General features: G+C 43.0%; 1 protein-coding gene across 1 annotated transcript in view; it reads left to right on the top strand.

The window, feature by feature from the left end:
- Nucleotides 1-3,428, top strand: part of MRPS28 (mitochondrial ribosomal protein S28) — a 61,211-nt gene extending 57,783 nt beyond the window's left edge. The window contains exon 3 of the mRNA XM_015425430.1: nucleotides 2,715-3,428. Within this exon, the coding sequence (XP_015280916.1) occupies nucleotides 2,715-2,865 (151 nt within the window). The 3' untranslated portion in view covers nucleotides 2,866-3,428. The remainder of the gene's footprint in view (nucleotides 1-2,714) is intronic.
- The last annotated feature ends 18,429 nt before the right edge of the window (nucleotides 3,429-21,857 follow it).

The raw sequence follows: 21,857 nt of genomic DNA, 5'->3' as shown, positions 1-21,857 counted from the left end.
CCCCCCCCCAGGGGAGGGGAGGCTTTTGAAGATGCCTTCCCCCCCCTTTTGCTTCCCCTTCTGACATCTCTTCCGGTGATGTCAGGGGGCACTGCATATGCTAATGAACTATTATGCTAATAGCCTACAAAAAGACCCCTGTTGGAAGCTATCCCACCTCCTCTCCTACACCTGACAGGAAGCTGCCTGGCCAGTGTAGGAGGGGGAAGGGGGTGGAGTATTAGAAGTCACTGTGGAGGTTGGACTGCACCTGACAGACAACCGCCTGTTAGGTGTAGGAGGTGGAGGGAGTGTGTTGGAAACCATCAGAGAGGCTGGGCCAGCAGCTTTGCTTCACCTCACAGGTGGTTCTTGACCACTCCTTATTTCCTCAACTGTCATTAGCTGTCTGCAATCCCCTGTAACTGTTGGTTTTTTTACCTCAGAACACTGAGCTCTGCAGCTGACCAATCAAAGAGTGGGGGGTGCAGAGAGGCAGCTGCCTAGCAGCTGCATAGGAATCAATGGGGGGAGCACATTTCCCCCCTTTTGACCCACTTAGGGGTCGAATTTCTAAAAATCCCTTCTTAGCGAGCACCTATGCCACGGTAGGAGCTCTCTCCCCGAATTTGGTGTCTCTAGGTCCAGCGGTTTGGCCTGGGTGCTGATTTTACGGTGAGGGGACTTTCTTTTATGTAGATAGATAGATGTGATGCATATATTAAAGGTGAATGTGATAGAAACTGTCTTTTTAAAATATAGGTGATTTTTATAGTTTTACAGAGTCCAAGCTGGCGGAGGAGTCTACATCTGTTGGTTTTATATGGTGATACTTAGTCTACCACGTTGCTTGCTCTGATACATGATAGGATATAGAAAAGGGCACACAACTTTGCATATCAGAATGTAGTAACTGAAATTAAATTTATAAGACAGAATTAATGCTACAACAGCCAGAAAGCAAAATGATTCCCTTTCACTGCGTTACAGCCAAACCGCATACAGCAACAGGAAATGGGGAAATGGTGGCCGAGATCCAAAACCATCACTTAGGCTTACTCCAGCCCAGCTGATCTGTTTTTACTTTGCGTGGAGGATACTCAGACCATTACACAAACTGCTTTTGAAATGCCCCTTAGTTTCAAAATCATTTTGCCATGCACCATGTGGATCTGGGGTGATATGCTGTTTTGAAACAAGGCAAAAAACAGTCCCCTTGGGCACAGGGAATTAAGTTTTCTTGCATTGAATCCTTGACATGGTCTCCATAGCCCCAGCCAAGCCAAACAAAAGATAATAAATTAATTTTTGGGTTCTTCAATATGAAAGAATTAGGAAGCGTTTGTTGTTTTTCTACTTGTATCCTGCCACCTTTCCACCACATAGGCCCACAGTGGCAACCTTTTGAGCTTGAATCTGAACCACCAAGAAGCCCTTAGAATGCAGAATTTTGGGGAAGTCAATCCTCAAGTGACTAAAAAAACCCTTGAGAAAAGTACCTGAAGCTGCAGTCCTGTCCACATGTACTTCGCCATATTGAATGAAGAAGGCCTTACAGCTGAATCCTGTGCTTACTTAAAAGTCAGCTAATCAGTTGATGGTGACTTCCCTAAATTGCACCACAAGCTGGTAGTTCAGTGTGATGATTTGGTGTGATGGAAGTCCAGTGTTACCATACCAAGCTGAACATGGGCTACACAGTGGATACAAACTTATTTAGATGTTAAGCTCACATGCTCCTTCTCCCAGTTTGGTGTAGTGGTTAAGTGTGCGGACTCTAATCTGGGAGAAACGGGTTTGATTCCCCACTCCTCCACTTGCATCTGGCTGGATGACCTTGGGCAAGCCATAGTTCTGATAAGAGCTGTTCTTGAAAAAGAACAGTTTCTGTCAAGAGCTCTCTCAGCCCCACCTACCTCACAGGGTGTCTGTTGTGGGGAGGGTGAGGGAAAGGAGTTTGTAAGCTGCTCTGAGACACCTTTGGGTAGTGAAGGGTGGGGTATAAATCCAATCTCCTCCTCCTCCCCCCCTTTTGTAGTATGCCAAAAATGAAGAAGCAAATCTTCCTAATTTCAATAAGAGAAGCTGTCTCAGTGCAAATGCCTCAACAAAATGGGCTTAGTTTCCTTCAGTCCTAAATCCATTGAACTCAATTGGCTTAGAAGGATGTAAGTCTGTTTAGGATTACCCTGTTGGATTCTTAACCAGGATTAAATAGGGTGAAAGTTGCTTTCTTTGTTAAAGTGTTTTATTGAAGATCATGAAGGACATGGTATAAGCTATTGCCAGGTTTAAAATATTAGATATGAGATATGAGAGATACGAGTCTGTGAGAATCACATAGCTACAGGGTGAGTAGGAACTACATAGATCTTCATTATATGCCTCCTTTAAAATAAAGTTGTGTAAAAATATTAGATATGAGACGGCTTCAAAAAGGAATTAGATAAGCATATGGAGCAGAGGTCCATCAGTGGCTATTAGCCACAAGGTATAGATAGGGACTCTTGGGCAAGTGATGCTCTGTCTTCTTCGTGCTTGGGGGGGTCAACAGTGGGAGGGCTTCTAATGTCCTGGCCCCACTGGTGGACCTCCTGATAGCACTGGTATTTCTGGCCACTGTGTGATACAGAGTGTTGGACTGGATGGGCCTTTGGCTTGATCCAACTTTGGCGTCTCTTATGTTCTTATGAAAGCATGCATAGTGCTAACAACTGTTTCCCCTTTTTCCCTAGGAAATACCAGAGGGGAACCAAAGTCCGCCTGAGGCTGATTGACCTTGAACTCTCATCTAGATTCTTGGGAGCAAAAACAGATACAACTTTACTGGAAGCTGAAGCGGTGCTCTTGGGACTGATGGAAGGCAAAGAAAATAGACAAAAATAGTAAATGTATAAATAAAACTGTGTATATTCACTTGTGGCTTTGTTTCAGTGAGTGCTGATATATAGCTCGTTTGATGTGCACAGTGTGGCCAATTTGAATTAAAGGTTGAAATTTTTCTTATAACACACGTTAAAAGTAAATGTAACAGCTTTGGCTCTGTATGATGGTCCTTTTGAAGACCTGTGTTGATTGCAAGATTTATGATAAAGACATGAGTCTGTGAGAATCACATAGCTAAAGGGTGAGTAGGAACTACATAGATCTTCGTTATATGCCTCCTTTAAAATAAAGTTGTGTAAAAATACTACCATGTCCATGATACCTGGAACAGTACTACAGCAGTGTTTAGGACCTTTATATTCTTTTAGAAACAGTAGAACTTTTAAAATAGGTTCCCCTCCCCCCCGTCTTGATGACCTAGCTCTTGATCATACAAGGCCTTCTCTTGAACTGTTTAATGTTTCTGTAAGAAAACTGGGTTTAAATAAGCTGAGGTTTCATGGAAGACCAGCCAGTGAGTAATGCAGTGCTATTTTCAACTCTCTTTGAAAAAAGAAAAAGTACAGCCCTAAAATATTTCTCACGGCATATTTTGTGTAATGAGATGCTTTAGAAAATATAACATGCCTGGAATGGAGGCATGTTTTAGCATATTCTGCAGGCAGATCAATGAGGGGTTGTTTGTCAGATCGGAAATGAGGAGAGGAAGCAGGATCATGGAGCTTGTCTGTCTGCCTTAACTTGAGCTCTCACTTCAGCATTATTGATTATCGAAAGTCTGAACATGTATTTTGCTATGCATTTGCCTCCAAAAGGCAAATGTGTAGCAAAAGCTTATGAGGAGAATATTGCTAGGAATAACAGTTGCCTTTTCCCTTAGCTGCTTTTGTGAAATACAAAGTATTGTCTTGGGTCCACTGGCACATTTTGGTGAGCAGATAGATTACTGGCCATGAAGCACAACTTTCTTACTTCTCCCCTCCAGAGGGTCATTTGGAGCTGTGGTGGGAGGGAGGAAGTAAGAAGGTCATGTTTTGCAAGTGGAAATTCTTCTACCCATGGAAAAGCTCTGGTGGGTCAAAGCTATTGATCTTGCAGACTGTGAGGCAGCTAAAATTGTTGAGCAAATTAAAGTGAATTATTTCCGGTATAGCTGAATTATCATTAACAGATCTCGAAGTTGTTTGGATTTTCCTAAGTAAAGGCAAGGTACACGTTTAACACAATTAAAACCATGCCATGGTTTTGCCTCATTTTGTGGCAATACTTTATAGGAGTGTGACTGAATATATTTACAATACAAAGTGGTAGTGAAATCGAGCTAATAGTGACGGGTGTGAAGTATGTTGACAGAAGCCTTTCTGTTGTATGGGCATCTGGGGAGGAGCACAACATGTACCTGTGCCATTTATACACAGAAGTATATTGCACTCTGACAAGTGCTGGTAAGATTGATGGTTAGGTTTTATCCCACTGTGGTGTTGCCTCCTAGAGCAAAGATTTGCTTTTCCCTAAAGAAGTGGGTATAAGCTATTTGCCTGCATATATTAAGGAGTGCTCTTGGGAGTACTACGCCCCTTGAATTTTGTTTCAAATTACAGAAAATGTGTATGTCCCATGTAATTCGATTGGAGTTGCTTGGTGCTGTGAGCCCCCATCTACATAGACCCATTCTAGCCTTCTCACTTTAAATTTTAGAGACTGAATGGGTGAAAATATTTAGAAGTGCATGGAGGGAGCATTTGTAGAGTTGAGTTGGGTGTTAAAAGAGCAAAATAATCCCTTCCATCTGTTTTATTTTCCCCTATAAATGCCTCCAGCCCCAACAATAAATAGTGTAAGGGGAAATACAGGACTGTGAATGCCGTAGTTGTCTTGTAATATCTATGTTGGCCTCTAAACCAGTCAAACAAGCTTTTTTAATGATTAGATGGATTTACACCAGAGTGAGAGAATTTATTTCTCTCATTCCTATTCTCATTAACATATTCTTAGATAATCTTGAGTGGTTGTACATGTTCTTCTTTATGAGGACATCAGATGTATTCTAAATATTTTCAACATATGGTATAAAATTTAAGAAACCAGCCGCCTAAATGATCGATATAAACTATGTGCAAAGTCTGAAGCAAATATTACTTCTTCTAATGAGTTGACTTTCCTATTGGCAATCTATTGAAATATGTTTAGGCATCCCTTTAAAAATGTAATGAGAAGCTTATCTCTTCTAGAAAGGATGCAGGACTAGCATATTGCTTCCGGTAGAGTATTTCCCATTAGAGTACAATGATAAACTATTAACCTAGCCCGCATTTGGTACAGTTCCAAGTAAAACCATAAAACTGTGGCCTACAAAGCACAATTGGGGTTTGTTATAGTTTATTCTGCCTGTATGACTGATACCCATTTTATGAACTTATTAGTGATGCAGTATAAAATCTCTTGTTTGCGTTAAATGAGAAAAAAATACATAGCACTTATATTTCAACGTTATAGTTTCCTATCCCATTAATGAAAGTAGTTCAAGGTTTAGCAGACTATCTTTAGACTGCCCATTTCCAAGCCACTACATAAGAGTTAAAATATTTGTTTTTCCTAAGCACCAGAACTTCCTTGTTTCAAGAATTAACAGAAGACCTTTTCCTTTGTTCTTTTCATCTCCTACTTATGCTTTACAAGCTTTTTTAAAACTCTGTTTCATCTAGCTAATGGTGTGCCCCACTCAAGGTGCTTTCCATGTCAACCACAACAGCAACTATGATACTGTAGTTGGCTCACACTTTAAACTTCTTCATTCTCCTAACTCCTTTGGATGCACCAGATTGAGGGAGAGGATTACCAGTGTGTAAAAGTTAGATGCTACTAATATCCTAGAGATGGTAGCTACCCCCTTAAAACAGCTGGCCTTCTAGCAGAAATAAAGAGAATGTGGTTTATAATAGCAATTTTTACCACATGGTGACCTAAACCTTACCTAGTGCAAAACATGCGGCCATCACATACCACGTAGATGATATGGGGAGGAGTTGACCATCATGGTGCACGTTGGTGACAGTGACATTAGGAAATGTAATTGTGAGGTCCTTAAAAAATAGTTCTACTGTTAAGTTGGACACTGAAGTTCTTAAACACCCCCCCCTCCCTATTTTCAGAAATATTCCCTTGTTGGCCCCTTGCAGGATCGGTTATGGAGGTACAGCTCAGAAGTGTCTGTATGTTGGTGTTGGGTGGAAAGGCTTAAATTTGTTAGTCACTACAGAATTCTTTGGGGCAAAATGACCCTGTGCAACGGAGATGGGCTCAGCTTGAACTCAAAACAGATCTAGGCTACAGGTTTTAATACCAAAATATTTGTTTTGCATCTCTTTAACCATCTTCTGGGGAAGCAAACAGGAGCTGGAGACCATTTGATTTAGGGTGACTCATCCCTGCGGGGGAGGGGTGGATAGTGCAAATGTTCCTGTTCACCTAATGTAGGCAGGATAGAATTTGGCAGTGAGCATACAAAAGGAAATGGCAACTGCTAAAGGAGATCAAAGGGTTGTTGGGGGGAATGTGCATACAAAGAATAGATGAAGGAATATGCAATATATAGATGTTAATGGTAAAAGCTTCTAAGCCAGGATGTGGGAGCTAAAGTGATTGGTGCTGAATTAGAAAGTAAAGTGGGCGTAGCTTGTGGAACAGACAGTGTATGTCAAAGTGAGCACAGAATCCAAAAATCTAAAAAATTCAACAGGATCAAACTGTTCAACAGAGTTATGCATGGAAATACTAGGTCAAAAGTAACTCCTTGCCTCTTCATGGGGACAGTTCCCTGTGATGCTTTCACTGCCACTTTGAATGCAGAGGCATTTGCAATGGCAATGCAGTGTCCACATGAGAAAGGTGCTCCACAGTCTCTCTTTGTGCCTGCTACCCCCCACCCCCAATAAGCAGATGAAGCTGCCTTATACTGGATCAGACCCTTGGTCCATCAAACTATTGCCTACTCAGACTGGCAGCAGCTTTCCAGGGTTTCAGGTAGTGGGCTTTCACATCACCTGCTGCCGGGTGCTTTTTTTTTTTTTACTGGAGATGCTAAGGATTAAACCTGGGACCTTCTGCATGCCAAGCAGGTACTCTGCCACTGAGCCATGGTCCCTCCTCCCATGATGTTTCCTGGCTTTTCACCGAGTCACTGAGGACACTATAGCAATATACCTACTACTTTTTTTTAAGCCAGCAAAAGGAGCTTCCAGGTGGCAGTGGTGGTATGGTTTGGCGGGCTTGAAGGAATTGTGTGTGGGGTGGGGGTGGGGAATAGCTCTGGGTGTGGACAGGGCGGCTTTACCACATGATGACAAACCCACTTTAATTATGATCTTTCAGGAACTATCATATCAAAGCAGGTTCAGGTCATGACCCGCAACATTTCTGAATGCTATAATGACAAAATTATCATTTTGATATGGGGTGAGGAATTTTCTCAGAATTAGGGGGAATTTGAAAGGCAGTCAAGTGGTTAAATGCTCTCCAGAAAGCATAGACATTCTTTAAATCCACTGTAATAGACGTTCAGACCTAATATATGCTATAGATTAGGGAAGGTATCATCAGAGGTAGTTAACAAGTCAAGTTAAGGGAACTATAAAAGGCCTAGAATTCCTCTTTTAAAAAGTGGAAGCTTACTCAAATAAGAACAAATGCTGGCACAACAATGTCAGTTGAAACTAAGACAAATAAAAAATGTGTGTGTGTGTGGGGGGGTTCACTAAAAAAAAATTGAACAGCCAATGAAACATTTCTCAAATACACTAAGCAGGTAACCCATTTAGGGAGGTACTAGGCAACAAAGGAGTGAAGGGTGATCGGGTGACTGCAAAGAAGCTAAATTCTTTGTATTGGTCTCCTTTGTATTGGTCTTCACCATGTAAAATCTTGGGGTGCTTCAACAGCATTTTTTTCTGTTCTTGAGAACAGAATAAAATTTATGTACATCGTTTAAAACAGAGATGGTAAAAATGAAGTTTCTTGGGCTGAAAAAAAATGAGTCACTAGGTCTGGACATTATGTACCTGCAGAATCTTAACTGAAATGAAAATTGATCTTAAAAAATTGTAAATGTCACTAAAAAATTTCTGCTTATTACATGATTGGAAAGTGGGCAATTTAATGCAGTTTTTTTTAAAAAAGGGAGCCAGGAAAATAGTCTAAGGCCAGTTAGTCATTGATGGAGCAGGACTTGGAAGAGGCAGCATGGCACTAGCCTAAATAAATAAATGCATTGGTAGAAAGCATTGCTAAAGACAGAGGAGTGGGTACTTCCTTCCATCAATGCACTAACTTCAACAGAAATGGGATTTCCTACCTTCCTCTCCTCTTGCAGCCTGTTCTGGCCCCTAAAATTGTGCCTCTGGCAGTTGAACCCTAGGAACAATGTGAGTAGTGAAGTGAGGTTGCAGTGGGAAGGGAGATTTTTCTACTGGTGGAAGAGGCTTCTGCCTGGTTAGGATCTAGTCCATTTTTATCACATAGAAGGACAAACCCTACTGAGGAAGAATCAACATGGCTTCTGCACTGTGAAGTTCTACCTCATCAGTTTTATGGAATTATTTGAGATCATCAATCATGTGGAAGATGAATTCTTTCATGGGTTGGTAACTGGTTATTAACTTGTTAATAAACAGTGTGGAATCAGAGCTGTACTGTGAGGTGGTCACATTTGCAAATGGCACACCATTGTTCAGGATGTGGAAACCCAAGCAGACTCTGAGGAGCTCCAAATGGATCTCATTGATCTGAGTTGGCAGAAGAATGGCAAATGACATTCAGTGTAAGTAACAGTAAAGTGTGGATAATGGAGCATAGAATGGTAACTTCTCATATACATTGATAAGGTCACAGCTAGCAGTGACTAGTCTGGAAAGAATCTTGAGGTGAGGGGAATAGCTCAATGAAAACATCGACTGAGTGTACAATCAGTAAAAATGCAATTCCATGCTAGGAATTTTTAGAAAACAGATGAACACCCTGTGATGTGATGCCCTTGTATAAAGCTAAGTATGGAACACTGTACACAGTTCTGGTTACCCCAACTTCAAAAAAGAGACCCAAAAAACAGACCCTAGGGTGCTGGAAAAGGGAAATCAAAATAATTGAAGGGTTGGAGCACCTACCCTATAAGGAAAAGCTGGCATGTCTGGGTCTTTCAAAGTATCTATTTTTTTCAAGGCATGAAGCAACTGACAAAAACACAAACTGGGATCTGGATCATACTAAATAATGATGAAACTCCCCTTATCAAAACCACACAGCCACAGTTTCAAATCTCCAGTTTAAACCACAACTATACCTGATGAGCTGAAATCTAAATCCTTAGTATGATGCCAGAAAATAAAGATGGCTCTGCTTCAAAATCACCCCTTTTGTGCATTACTAGATTCTTAGCTGAAGAACAACGTTTGAGTTCAGTGACATCTTTAAGACCAACAAATGCACATGAAAGCTTATACCCAGAATTAAACTTTGTTGGTCTTAAAGGTGCCGCTGGAATTGCTTCAGACCAACATGGCTACCCACCTGAATCCGAAAATCTGTACTTATTAAAAAGTGTGAGGAGGTTATTGGCAAAGATAGAACCTTAATGAAGAATGTTTCATATTCTTTCAACAATCCGTTCCTAGGTTGTTTATAATTGAGGGTCTCTTGTGCTTTAAGACTCAATGGATCTTCACCTTCATTCTATCCTCCACCTTCAGCACCAGTTTAAAGTGTGTGTGTGTGTTCAAATCATGCTTCTCCTGATAGTCAATCACCCAGCGCAAGGGGCTGCCAGCCTTGCTGAGGCTTATGGCATTTTAGACATTTGGCGAAAGGATAGTAGGCACCTACCACAAAATGGCTGCCAGGAAAGATGGGATCAATTTTTTGCTTTGGGGAAGAGATGCTGATTTCTGTTACCAAAGAAAGAAGAGCATTTGCTCCTATGTGACCACAGGGAGAGACTGCCAAAAAGCCTACCTCACAGGGTGTCTGTTGTGGGGAGGGAAAGGGAAAGGAGTTTGTAAGCAGCTCTGAGCCTCCCTTGGGTAGTGAAGGATCCTCCTCCTCCTCCTTTCCAAGCTGAGGGCACACTGCTATGATGCATCTGCCCAGGATGAGCAAAGCTTGTAGGGAGTGACATGGAGCTCTCTGTTTTCTTCTGTTTCATTCAAGACCCTTTGGATCTTGTCCTCAAGAACCAGCTCTGTTTCTCCATAACAGCTGTGTCTGTAGAAGTCTTGAACAAGTGCTGGGAGAAGGTATCAGGATGGATGGGGGCCAGTAAACTGAAGCTCAGTTCAGTCAAGACGGAGGTGCTGTTGACCAATAGAAAATCTGCTTGAGGATTGCAAGTCAGCCTGTCCTGGAGGAGGCTGCATTCCTCCTGATGCAGCAGGTTCACAGTCTTGGGGTGCTGATGGTTCTTGACTTGTGCGTGGAGGCTCAGGTCTCTGTGGTACATAACACATTTTATCAGCATTGGCTGATTGCTAGATATGGCCCTTCCTCAAAAAGTGGGATCTGGCCACAGTGATCCATTATATGATTACATCAAGGTTAGATTACTGTAATTGGGCTGCCTTTGAAAATGGTTTGGAAACTCCATTTTGTTCAAAATGTGGCCACCAAACTATTGACAGGGCAGGATACAGGGATCCTATCACCCATGTCCTGAAAGATCTGCCTTTGCTCTCCATATGTTTCTGAGCACAATTGAGTGTGCTGGTTCCTACAGCCTTAAGTGGCTTGGGACAAGGTACCTGAAGGACTGCCTCCGCCTACTCTGTCCAGGGAGCCAGCTAAGGTGTTTCTCACAAGCCCCGCTCTCTGTGCCTCTGCCTTCAGAGGTGAGGCCGGTGATGACTAGAGACAGGGCTTTTTCAGTAGTGGCACCTTGCCTGTAGAATGGAATGCCTTTCCACTTGAAGCCTGCCTGGTGCCTACACGGGTTATAAACCAAGGATTGTAAAAATTGTGTTTTATAGACTGTTTTTAGCCTGAGAAATGTTTAAGACACACTTTAAGTTCTATGTTTTATGTTGTTTTATGCTGTGGCTAAGTTTTAAGTAGCGGCCTTTATGATGTTTTATGAACCTTTGGCACATTTTCTGGAGAGGCAGTACAGAAATCCCCTGCCCCAAAAATTCTAGGTAAAGAAAATTAGAAACAGATGAGATCCTTCACTGAGGATGAGTGATCTAGTGAGTCCGTGTGAGAATCTTGATTTTAAAAGAGAAATATCAGAGTTCAGTATAACTTAATCTTGAGTTGTGTCAGCAAAGTAAAATGCAGAGGAGCCAGTCACGGTTGCCAACTACTTTTCTGACAAACGTCCTGTGCCTGTAACAAATGCATGGCTGGAGGTAATTCTGGGCAAAACGTACCTTTTGTACTGGGAAGAACTTCATTTGCTGAATCTCTGCTTGTCACTGCTGTTGGAGGTAGCTAAATCCTCTTGGCAGAGAAACAAACGGGCAACCTTAGCTCCTACCTTAGCATCTAACACTGTATACAACCAAACTTCTGTAATGGATGTTAAATGATCGGCTTCTGATTTGAAAGAGCAATGCAGCAAATTTTGGGTGGTGAGGCCTGTTTGTGCCCGGCATAGGCACATGAACTTGGGGACAGGAACAGTGATGAAAGATCAAGATACAGCCGGCAACCCCCACCCCCCCGCCCAAGTTTTCCAAACAAAATGAGCTGCCTGGCTTTTTGGGTAAAGTAAGAGCGAGCTGTGAAAGAGCAGCGGCTGCCTAGAATCTTTTTTTGCTGCGCTCTTTGCCCTTCGGGCTGCAGCTTCCCTGCACACGCTGGATCACAGGGGAGCTGAAGTTTCATTTACCGACTGAGCGACTTTGAAAAAAAAAGGCCCTGTTCCCAATTAGTGTTGCAAGTTGTCCAGATCAATGGTGGGTTAAACTGAGCTGCCCACTCAAGTGGGGGGCGTCCCATGCAATAAAAGGAGAGAGGAAAGAGGTGGGGGGGGAGAGGAGGAGGAAAATGCCCACATCTCTTTCAAGGGACTGAATTCTTTCAAGCGAGCCGGATTCTTGTGTGAAAAACAACTGCCACAATACTTAAGTTGTAACCTTCTCACCCCTGACGGCATGGGAAAGTGCACTCCTCAGCTGTTAGTGAGGAGAGAGGCCGCTATAGTCATGAGAAATGTTGATAAAAAAGCAGCTTCAAGCTTGCCTCCCTCCCTTTGCACATGTCATCTTGCCTATCAAACGGCTTAATTGGAAAATTAGACGTGCTTTTCATTTACAGCCCTGAAAGTTCAAGTGCCAATAATTTCTCAGGGGGCTTTTATTTGGGTTATTTTATTTGTTAAGAACATATTCATTGCAGGATTCAGGGAAGACTTCCCTGTAACAGGAAAATCAGGAGTGTAGAGATTTCTTGATTCACCCTTTAAAAATAAAATGTTTTCCACCATGATGTGATTCCTACCCCACCCACTTAGAATCAAAACATCTCAGAATATAGACTCTCTGAGCCAGATTGTTCAGGGGGAAAAGATACGTGGTTAAGCTACAAAAGAGGGGGGAAAACCCAAAGATGGATGGAAATTATATTCTATGACGTTTTAATGTTTTGGAATAAGAGATTGCTCTTTAAAATAGAGATCTTTCCCTGTTATAATTAAACTAATGCATGTATTTTGTTTTCTTCAGCACTTGTAAAAGCAAACTTGGAAGGCCTGTGGGACTATTTGAAACTCTGGGGCCATTTTTAAGTATATTTTTAAAAATCAGACCTGTTGATCCTAAGTCTTCCTGGAAAAGTAATGCTTAAAGGTGCTGGACCATTAAACTTTTAATATTATATGTATATTGATACTGTTTCCCACCCATCCCTCAGCGCCCTTGCTCTACCAATCCACCCTTCAATAATTCCAAGGGCAGGAAAGCTTTACGAAGGCCAATGGCCGACTGCACCTGCTTCTAGCTTGTTTCTCTTCGCTCTTCTCTAGATCAAGAGCCTACAGCTGTCATTAGCACAGTGAGATCTGCTCCCTGTTGCCCCCACAGCCCCATTCTGCACAACTGTGGAACTTGAAAAACATAGTGAAAGGAGCTTCTGGCCACCATTTTAGAATCCATCTGCCACTTGAACCAAGGAAGTTGGAGCATTACACTGAATGTTAGGTAGGTTGCATACTTGTTTGGGGGACTTTCACTTCTCACATGTAGATTGTGGAGATTCCGTGAATTCACCTGGGGCCATTTGGGCTTGTCCACTGTTTCAAGTGATACATTCATGTAGAAGAATCAGGGAATGGCTGTTGAAATGCCAAGTAGACAGCGCTGAATTTAAATGCTAACCACTAACTAAAGGTCTTGAGATGGCTAATAACAAGCAGCATAGGTAGTATAATGACTCCCAAAGCTATGTATCTTCACACAAGATGCATAACTGGTAGCAAACAATAGTAGCACTAATTATTAAGGGTGTCTCATCAGACTGGGACTTAAATGGTGAACCTTTTGCAGTTTGGTAGGTAGATAAGTGAACAATTCATTTAAATATAGCATAATTTAAAAATTATTCACTAACTTATTTTTGTTTTACATCCCATATTTTTAAAATTTGGGTGAATTCTAACTCTGATCACATGATCAGCTCATTCCGAGTTTCTATTGGTATTCAAAATCCCAGGTAGGAGCAGAACAGCTATATTCATGTTTTAAACGTTTTGCAATTACTTAGGCTAACGTCCAAGGTTAAAATAACATTATTTCCTATCACGTGTCATTCAGACTGTGAAATTCTCACCTTTTCTGGGTCATTGCTTGACACCTGCTCTTTAAGGAGCCATCTAAGATGCTTGGTGCATTGTTTTGGAGTGTATGATTTCTGCAGTACAGATTGGGTATGTTGCTACAGCCCATAGTAGTCCCTCTGATGCACACTGCTGGCAAGAGACCACTGTGGGGATAGAATGAGTCTTTCAAATGTGTGGCTCTCCAAACTAAGCACAGCCTATCATCCACACACATGGACAACAAGGGGTTTGATAAACTTCCTGTTCATGCTATCTTCCTGGGACTGCAATAACAGGGTGCTTTGCAGGACACCCTCAGTGCTTTTGTCTTGCATTTAGTTTGGTGGGTCATTAATTGTGCATATGATTATCCCAAGAGAAAGATACCTGCCTTTACCTGGGGCACTTTGCATATTTCCATTTGGACTATGTATATGGGTACCTGCTGTATGAACATGGTAAAAGAGCAGTCTGACATGCAAGTCCTACATTTGTGCTCTCATTTCCTCCAAGCTAGTTCTGATGAACACCCTGGCTATGCTTGGTGCAGGAAGCTGGATTATGTTTGCAAGTGCTTGCAACCCATTGGAAGTGCTTGTCAAATGTCTGAGCCAACCAGATGTTTATGGGTGGACATGTAATTTCCTTAGCACCTACTCTGTGTGGGCTCTAACTTAGGTTCGCCAACCTCCAGGTGGTGGCAGGAGAGCTTCTGTAATTACAACCAATCTCCAGGTGACAGAGATTAGTTCACCGGAAGAAAATGGCTGCTTTGGAAGGTGGATTCCATGACATTTTAACTGAAGTCCCTCCCCTCTCCAAACCCTGCCCCCCTCAGGCTCCACCCCCCGAAAATTCCAATCCTGAGCTGGCACACCTACTCACACTGCAATCAATATCTCGCATAAACGTTGACATTGACTATCCAAAATGGACACCCATGGATGGACAACAAGGGGGCCTAGAGGTGGGGGAAAGGCACTCACAGTAGTTAGAGTATAGCAGTCGCACTTGTGCACCATGCATAGCTGGTAACTTCATCCAAACAGATCCTACTTCTTCAAATGTGAATGTAAAACCCCACACTGAATGCACATCTGATTTAAAATAGGCTCACTTCTGTTTGCTGTCTCTCAGCAGCACTGTTCAGATATTCATACAAATAAAACAAGAGCTGCTTCAGAAACACTTTCAGTGTCATGTATGAAAATACTTTTTTTGAGTATGAAGATTGCTTCTAAAATTCACTGCACAAATATGTTGGCTTTAGTGCCTAGATAAGCACCCTGAATTTATGCTTAAGGGAGTAATTCAGAATTATGTTTATAATTATTTATCACTAGGAAAAAGGCCCGTTGTGGAAATAAATACAACGGCCTCTAGAAAGAGGCTCTAGGCGGGTGCCCCGGCCTTGGACACTCCGTGTCAATTTGCTGTGGCAACCTCAGCAGGGTATAATGACACTGAGTCCACCATTTTCTCCAGAGGAACTGATCTCTGCTACCTAAAGAACAGTTGTAATTTTGAGTGATCTCCAGCCCTCACCTGGAGATTGGCAACGATGGTTCCCCATAAGGGAATGGTTGGTTTGGAGGGTGGAGTCTATGGCTTTGTACCTGTCCGAGGTCCCACGCCTCCTGAAACCTCACCCTCTTCAGGCTCCATCCCTCATATCTCCAGGAATTTCCCACCTGGAGTTGGCAACCCTATCTCCTGCCCAGCCAATCATCAACCTACCTTTATTGCCCCCTCACTCTTCAGCTTTCCACCCCCCACACACCTGCAGCCTCTCCTGTGCTCTGAAGCCCTGACTGCTACGTCACATTGGCTGTCATATGGGGGCCACCTCAGCAGCACATAAGGATAGAGAGCCCACCATTTTCTCCAGGGGAACTGATCTCTGCCATCTGGAAAGCAGTTGTAATTCTGAGGGATCTCCAGCCCTCACCTGGAGATTGGACACATTTTACCTCAGAACAGCAAAACTGTTTAGAATGTTAGAGGCAAAAGCCAATCAAGTCGCATATGCAAACGACCTCTGTGTTCCAAGGCAGAGGCCAGTGAGGCTGCATGTGCAAATAACCTCTGTGTTCTGACTGGCTATGGGGGGGAGAGTTAGCCGAATTGCTCTTGGAGAGGAACAATCGGTACAGTTATTATTATCGGGATTCTTCCGTCTATGTTTACGGAGGATGGCACCGTTTCCGAGGTTCCCAATGAAAGGATGAGGCAAAACTTCCTTGATAATAATAATAGTTTACTGACACACTTCAATCAAAAAACATACAACAATCACAGCACACAAGAACTAAGAAATTAAGATAGAATAATACAACACAGTTATGGTGGTTGATGCTCTGGGTTATAATTACCTAGCTGCAACTGCGTGGCTCCAAACTTCTAGCGAGGGGTTAAAGATGGGGAGAAAATTAGGAAAGAATCACGAATGGACTCAGTCCAGCTAAGACCACGTGCCAAAGAGACTCTAGCTGTGCACTACTAGAGCATAAAGAAGGACGGATGGGCTGTGGGATAGAAAGCTGGACTTAAGAGGTAAAACAGGTTTTATAGAGGGCGTCATTTGAGAGCGATGGGGGTAGCAGGATCCCGGACAAGAGGTCAAGAAGACAAGAGGGGATGAAGAGCTCAACAGAACGAACTATGGGTGCGTTCTTGATTTATATCTACGGGGGTCTAGAGGAGGAGCTGGGTTCAGGGGACCTCCCCTATGACACAGTGTTCTGTCATAGCCAAAAGGTCAGTGATTGGCTACTGTATTCCTCTGGGTGGGCCAAGAAACTGGCGGGCAATTTGAGATCTAGTTGCTAACTCAATCAATACACCTGGGCTAGGGGTATTAGTATGCAGATGGGTGACTCATGTCCATGCGGCCGGGCTGAATACCGGGTCTTTGTGAGTACGTGCAGCTTCGTTGGTGCGAAGGGGGAGGGGGCCATGGAGGTAGGTGACCATGCGGCTGCTTTGAAATGGTGTTTTGTGCTTTCTGCGACCACGTGCGTTGATCTATGGCGTGCACTGGACACGGGAACACCTCAGGAGTAGAAACCATTGGGAAACACGGTCTTCGGTAGGCACTCTCACCGGGCGCTCTCAGCATGTCAGTTTCAGGCGCAGTCCGTTGTTTGCACACTTCATCAGGTACAGTATAACACAGTCCATAACAACACCATAGCAGGCTTGCTGGCTTACAAGAGGATTAGCAAAATGTTTAGAATGTTGGAGGCAGGACTCAGGCAAAGCAGCCAGTGGATAGGGAGACCCTCTGAATGACAGATCAGAGAGCGAACTGATTTTGGAGCGTGTGGAATGTTCTAGAAAAGTGCCACCACCATTCGGCTTTTATTTATAAGGGAGATTATGTCCTATTCTTCCATTTAGAAAGCATGGGCTTCTAGTGGTCTTGAATCTCAGCATTAGGAGGTCTGCACCTTAACTTTAACAATGCTTATAGCCAATGTTCCCTCTAAGCTGTAGAGCCTTGTGAGCAAAAATTCTACTTTGTGAGCTGCTGGCATTAAAGTTGTGAGCGAGCGATTTGGCTACTGCATAAATTAGTTTGCTCTGGAGCCATCCTTCCTGAACGAAGACAAAAATGTATGAGCTGGAGGCTAAAAACCTGTGAGCTAGCTCACACTAACTCAGTTTAGAGGGAACACTGCTTATAGCATTATGTACTCCCAGCAATTCATTCAGTTCTGATATCCACTTTCTTCATTCTTTGTTCCTGTGATACTTTCCATAATGCATTACTCTAAGATGACGTGATGGCTTAGGTTTTTCATAGTGGAGGGTGGAGTGAATAATGCATGCATAGCTGGCTGTGTGTGCATGGAGGGGGGAATGTGCAGCTTCTTTTATCCTCTGCCTCCCCATCAAAAATGGCTTGGACCTGCACATATTTTTTATTTGGAGGTTCCCAAATCTCAGGCAAATACATATACCTGCGTGTACAATTATGCACATCAGTGTACATAATTCCTTACAATTCATTAGCAGTTCTGTGCAACCACAATCTGGTGGTCTGGTGGTCTAATTCTGAGATTAAATAAATAAATGCCTTGGACTGACTAATGGGTGCTAAGCAGGCAGAAGCAGAATGTGCTCCTTGTGTACACTAAGAGTGCAAAAAAAAAAGTTCATCAGCTTCAGTTCATTGTAAAACTCAAATCAGAGACTGAAATTACCACTAGTCATGTTAGCAAAACAGCCCAATAGTTGTTCCCACTGGTTTCAGTGGGAAACACCTTCTCCTCACATTCAGGGGTTCCTGAGGCAAGTGATGCCAGCCTTTATTGTCCACAAAAGAGGCTGTTGGTCTCCTATTATATGATTTATTGCTTGCTTAATGTTTTTTGATGTGAAACAAATGTTATAAGTCCCCATGCACCAGCTGTAGTCTTCAATTTGCCACCCACTGGTGGTCTCCCTGCTTATGGTAGCCCACCTGGCATTAACTAGGGCCTGTGCCTTCAATTATAGCTCCCCCTCTGTGGAATGGACTCCCTGAGGGGAGAGCTACAAGGCCCTTCTGTTTGTCTGGGCTTTCGAAGGGATATAGACGCCAGGTATCTTTGGGCAGGAGGGCCTATTTGGTTTTTGTTTTTAAATTCTCTATGTTTTTAATTTAAAGGTCACCTTAAGCCACAAGAAAAACTGGGGTATAAATATTTTAATAAAGAAAGAAAGAAAATGTATTTATTTATTTATTTATTTTTCGCATTTATACCCCGCCCACCCCGATAGGCTCAGGGCGGCTTACAGAGGCAAGGCAAAACCTTGCCATAATAAAAACATAATATACATAATGATTTAAAAACATATAATACATCTTTAAAACATCCTAAATTAAAACATGGTGCTCAATAACTTGCATAATTCCAGAGATGGCAGATCGTAGGTCCGAAGTTCCAAATGACATTTCTCACGGCTCAATATTAAAATGTTTCCTCACGGCTTCGTCCAAAACAGGGCGGTGGTGGTATAGTAGGGGCAGCGGCTCCTACTCAAAGGCCTGGCGGAAGAGCTCCATCTTGCAGGCCCTGTGGAACTGCATAAGGTCCCGCAGGGCCTGGATCTCCCCTGGGAGCTCATTCCACCAGGTAGGAGCCGCCACCGAAAAAGCCCTGGTCCTAGTAGCAGCCAGCTTGGTATCCTTGAGGCCCGGGATGGCTAACGAATTTTGGACCCCTGACCGTAGTGCTCTTGGGAGAACATACGGGGAAAGGCGGACCCTCAGGTAGGCTGGACCCTGGCCATATAGGGCTTTATAGGTAAGAACCAGCATTTTGAAGCGAATCCGGTACGCTATTGGCAACCAGTGCAGCGCTTTCAGCACAGGCTGAATGTGGTCCCTTCTAGAGAGACCCATTAACAGCCTGGCTGCAGCATTCTGCACCAGTTGCAGCTTCCGGATTTGCGACAAAATGAACATAAAGTTTTCCTTTATTTACCATAAAAATAGACAATATAGTATGTTATTCAATATGATATCATTGCAATATTATCTTTCTGTTAACAGAGGAAGAACTTGGAGACAGACATGAACACAGGTCCTCAAAGCAGTGACATACAACACAAATTATATGAGTCTGTGGCATGGAAGGGAATTGGCTGCACCTAATAATTAATTTGAATGGAGGCAAGGGTTTGGTGGGCTCACCTCAAATTAGCCATGTGGTGAGCGTTTAACCACAGGCCTACCAGTTCCCATCTCAACAGCTGACAGCTCTGAATAATTTATTGCATGCAAATAGTGAGATCTGCCCTCTGTGTTAAAACCTGGATCCAATTGCCACAGGATATTCCCTGTAATTGCTAGTTTGTGCTGACGAGAGTAGTATAGACAGGCCTTCAGTGAGAGATTAGGAAACTATGGGGAGTATCTGCTCTGCCTCCTTTCCCTTGAAAGATTCCCCCCCCCCCCAGTTTTTAATTGAACTGGAAGGACTAACTGGGATGATCCCATATGGTGTTTCTTTCAACACAGCCTAGGTTCATGATAGAAGGTCAATTAGTCTTGTTGCATAGCTTAATGGGAACAGATGATTCAGAAAACAAGGTGCAGCAGGTAGCTAAGTAGAACATAAGTTGTGGTGTGGTACCCTTCCCTTTCTCTCATACTTGTCCCAGAACAAAGAAGTCACTGAATTATGCCCTATGGCCTAGTCCGTGAAGAATTCCCACTGGCAGATTGCTTACAGGAGTAAACTTTCATTTCTTCCTTTGAGAATTTTATCTGTGTTCTCCTAGATCTTTATTGCCAAGAAGCATTCATTGACAGATTTAAGTGCCCCTCCCCTGAAGCCTGCACAACCTTTGTTTTGTTTTATCCCTCTGTTCCTCCTACTATCTACTAGGAGTAACCCACTTGGTTTTTTGGGTTTGTTTTTTTTTGCTCTTTATAGTATCCAAATAGTTGTTCAGCATAATACCTGAAAGGCACTGCCAGTGTGTCCATGGTATATTAATTCATTTAAATTTCTGGGTGGGTAAGTGCTTAGTGTTATAAAAATATTGGCATGTACAGATCTAATTCTGCTGAAGCATTTTAGATTCTTGTAGACTGCATATGCAGCTTTGTCCATAGCCGAAAGAATGGAGCCATTGTGAAATTTAAATAAATAAATAGATTCATCTACCAGTCATCTGTGCACTATTAGATGAACTGATATGTAAAACGTGGTTGATGATTAGGGAACTGTGGGCAGATAACACATTACTTAATTAAAAATTATAATCAGCACTACTGGGTTTTAGAGTCTTCACACTGAGGCGATAAAAATTTGTTATGAAACATGATTATCTCCAGGGGTGGGGGTGGGTTTCAATTAAGTAATTCTGCATGTGAATGCTTATGTTGTACTGGTCTTTAAGAGGACTGTATGTGTCACCTCAGCCAATAAATGTTTGAATCAAGCTTTGATCTGTGCCATCAGGAGGAAGGAGGCATTGCGTGATGTCAGCGATTCTCTTGGCCCTTCATTTCTCCTAATAAGTGTGACGCAGCTGCCCTTTCAGGGTAATTTGCTTATAAGATGCTCAATTTAGTAACAGACAAGGCAATCCAGTGGCTGTGCTGTGCTAGAAGTCACTGTGTGAGGGCTGATGCCAATGTAATGTAGTTCTGATCCTGTGCTCTCATAGAAGTAGAATCACCAGCACAACCCAAACTATGGAACGAAAAACTAATGTCGCTACAGTGATAACGTCCCCCACATTTGGTGGGATCTGAAGATGCCAATCAATGCATAACAATGCACAGTGCCTTCTTTCACAAACTATCAGGGCACTGTGGCTAGAACATCTGTCAAGGGGATCCAGAGGTTGTCCCAGGAGAAGGGTTTGAATCTTGCAGTGAGAACAATGTCTCTGTGCAGGGCAATTCGACAACACTGCACACAGCATGGCTTTAATCCCGTGGAGGATTTGTGTAGGCAGAATGGGGGCTGGGATTTTTGCAGATCTCCCCTCCCACTTCAGACTTCCAGCTTCCCCTCAAGGAGTCTCCTGTCTCTCAGGAGCAGGATTTTGGAAGGGGGCTGTTTGGGGCTGCAGTGGGAGAGGGCAGATAAGAAATGTATGATCCACAGATGGACATCCCTGTTGGAATCCAAATGGCCACAAGAAGTTTGGAAGAGACAGAATAAGGTAGAAGAGAGGCACTTGCCATGTGCCAGGGTTCTAACATGGCATGCTATTTCCCCTTCCTCCCATCTTCAAATGGACCCAGCCACACAGGCCAGTACCGAACTATTCCTCTCTGATCAGGGAGCTTAATAGAAAGACATGAGCTTCACAAGCTCATGGATTCAGCAACACGTGGAGCCTCAGTTGCATGACTGGTTGACCACTTGGAACACCTTTCATTTGATTCTGCCCCTTTCATTTCATCCAGCCACACCATGGCATTATCTGCTAATTATTGTCCCACAATATCTTGTTATGCAGCCCTGCTCCCACCTTTTCCTTTGTGGGACCCAGCTGCTGAGGTTATCATCAACAGTAATTGGGAAGAACCAAGTATGCAACTGAAGTGAACTAAGTACTCATACAAACCGACACCCTGGTGGTTTGGCCAGTGGTGGACCAGAGTGCTTGGTTTTTGTCCAGAAAGGTGGCTGTGTTCCACACTGCTTTCAGTGATACACTAACATACATTTGAGGCCTTGTGACCAAT

This window comes from Gekko japonicus, unplaced genomic scaffold (assembly GCF_001447785.1).
Source record: "Gekko japonicus isolate JY-2015 unplaced genomic scaffold, Gekko_japonicus_V1.1 scaffold301, whole genome shotgun sequence".
NCBI classification, from domain to species: domain Eukaryota; kingdom Metazoa; phylum Chordata; class Lepidosauria; order Squamata; family Gekkonidae; genus Gekko; species Gekko japonicus.
Note: the sequence above shows the minus strand (reverse complement) of the source record. Positions and strands in the feature narration are given on the sequence as shown.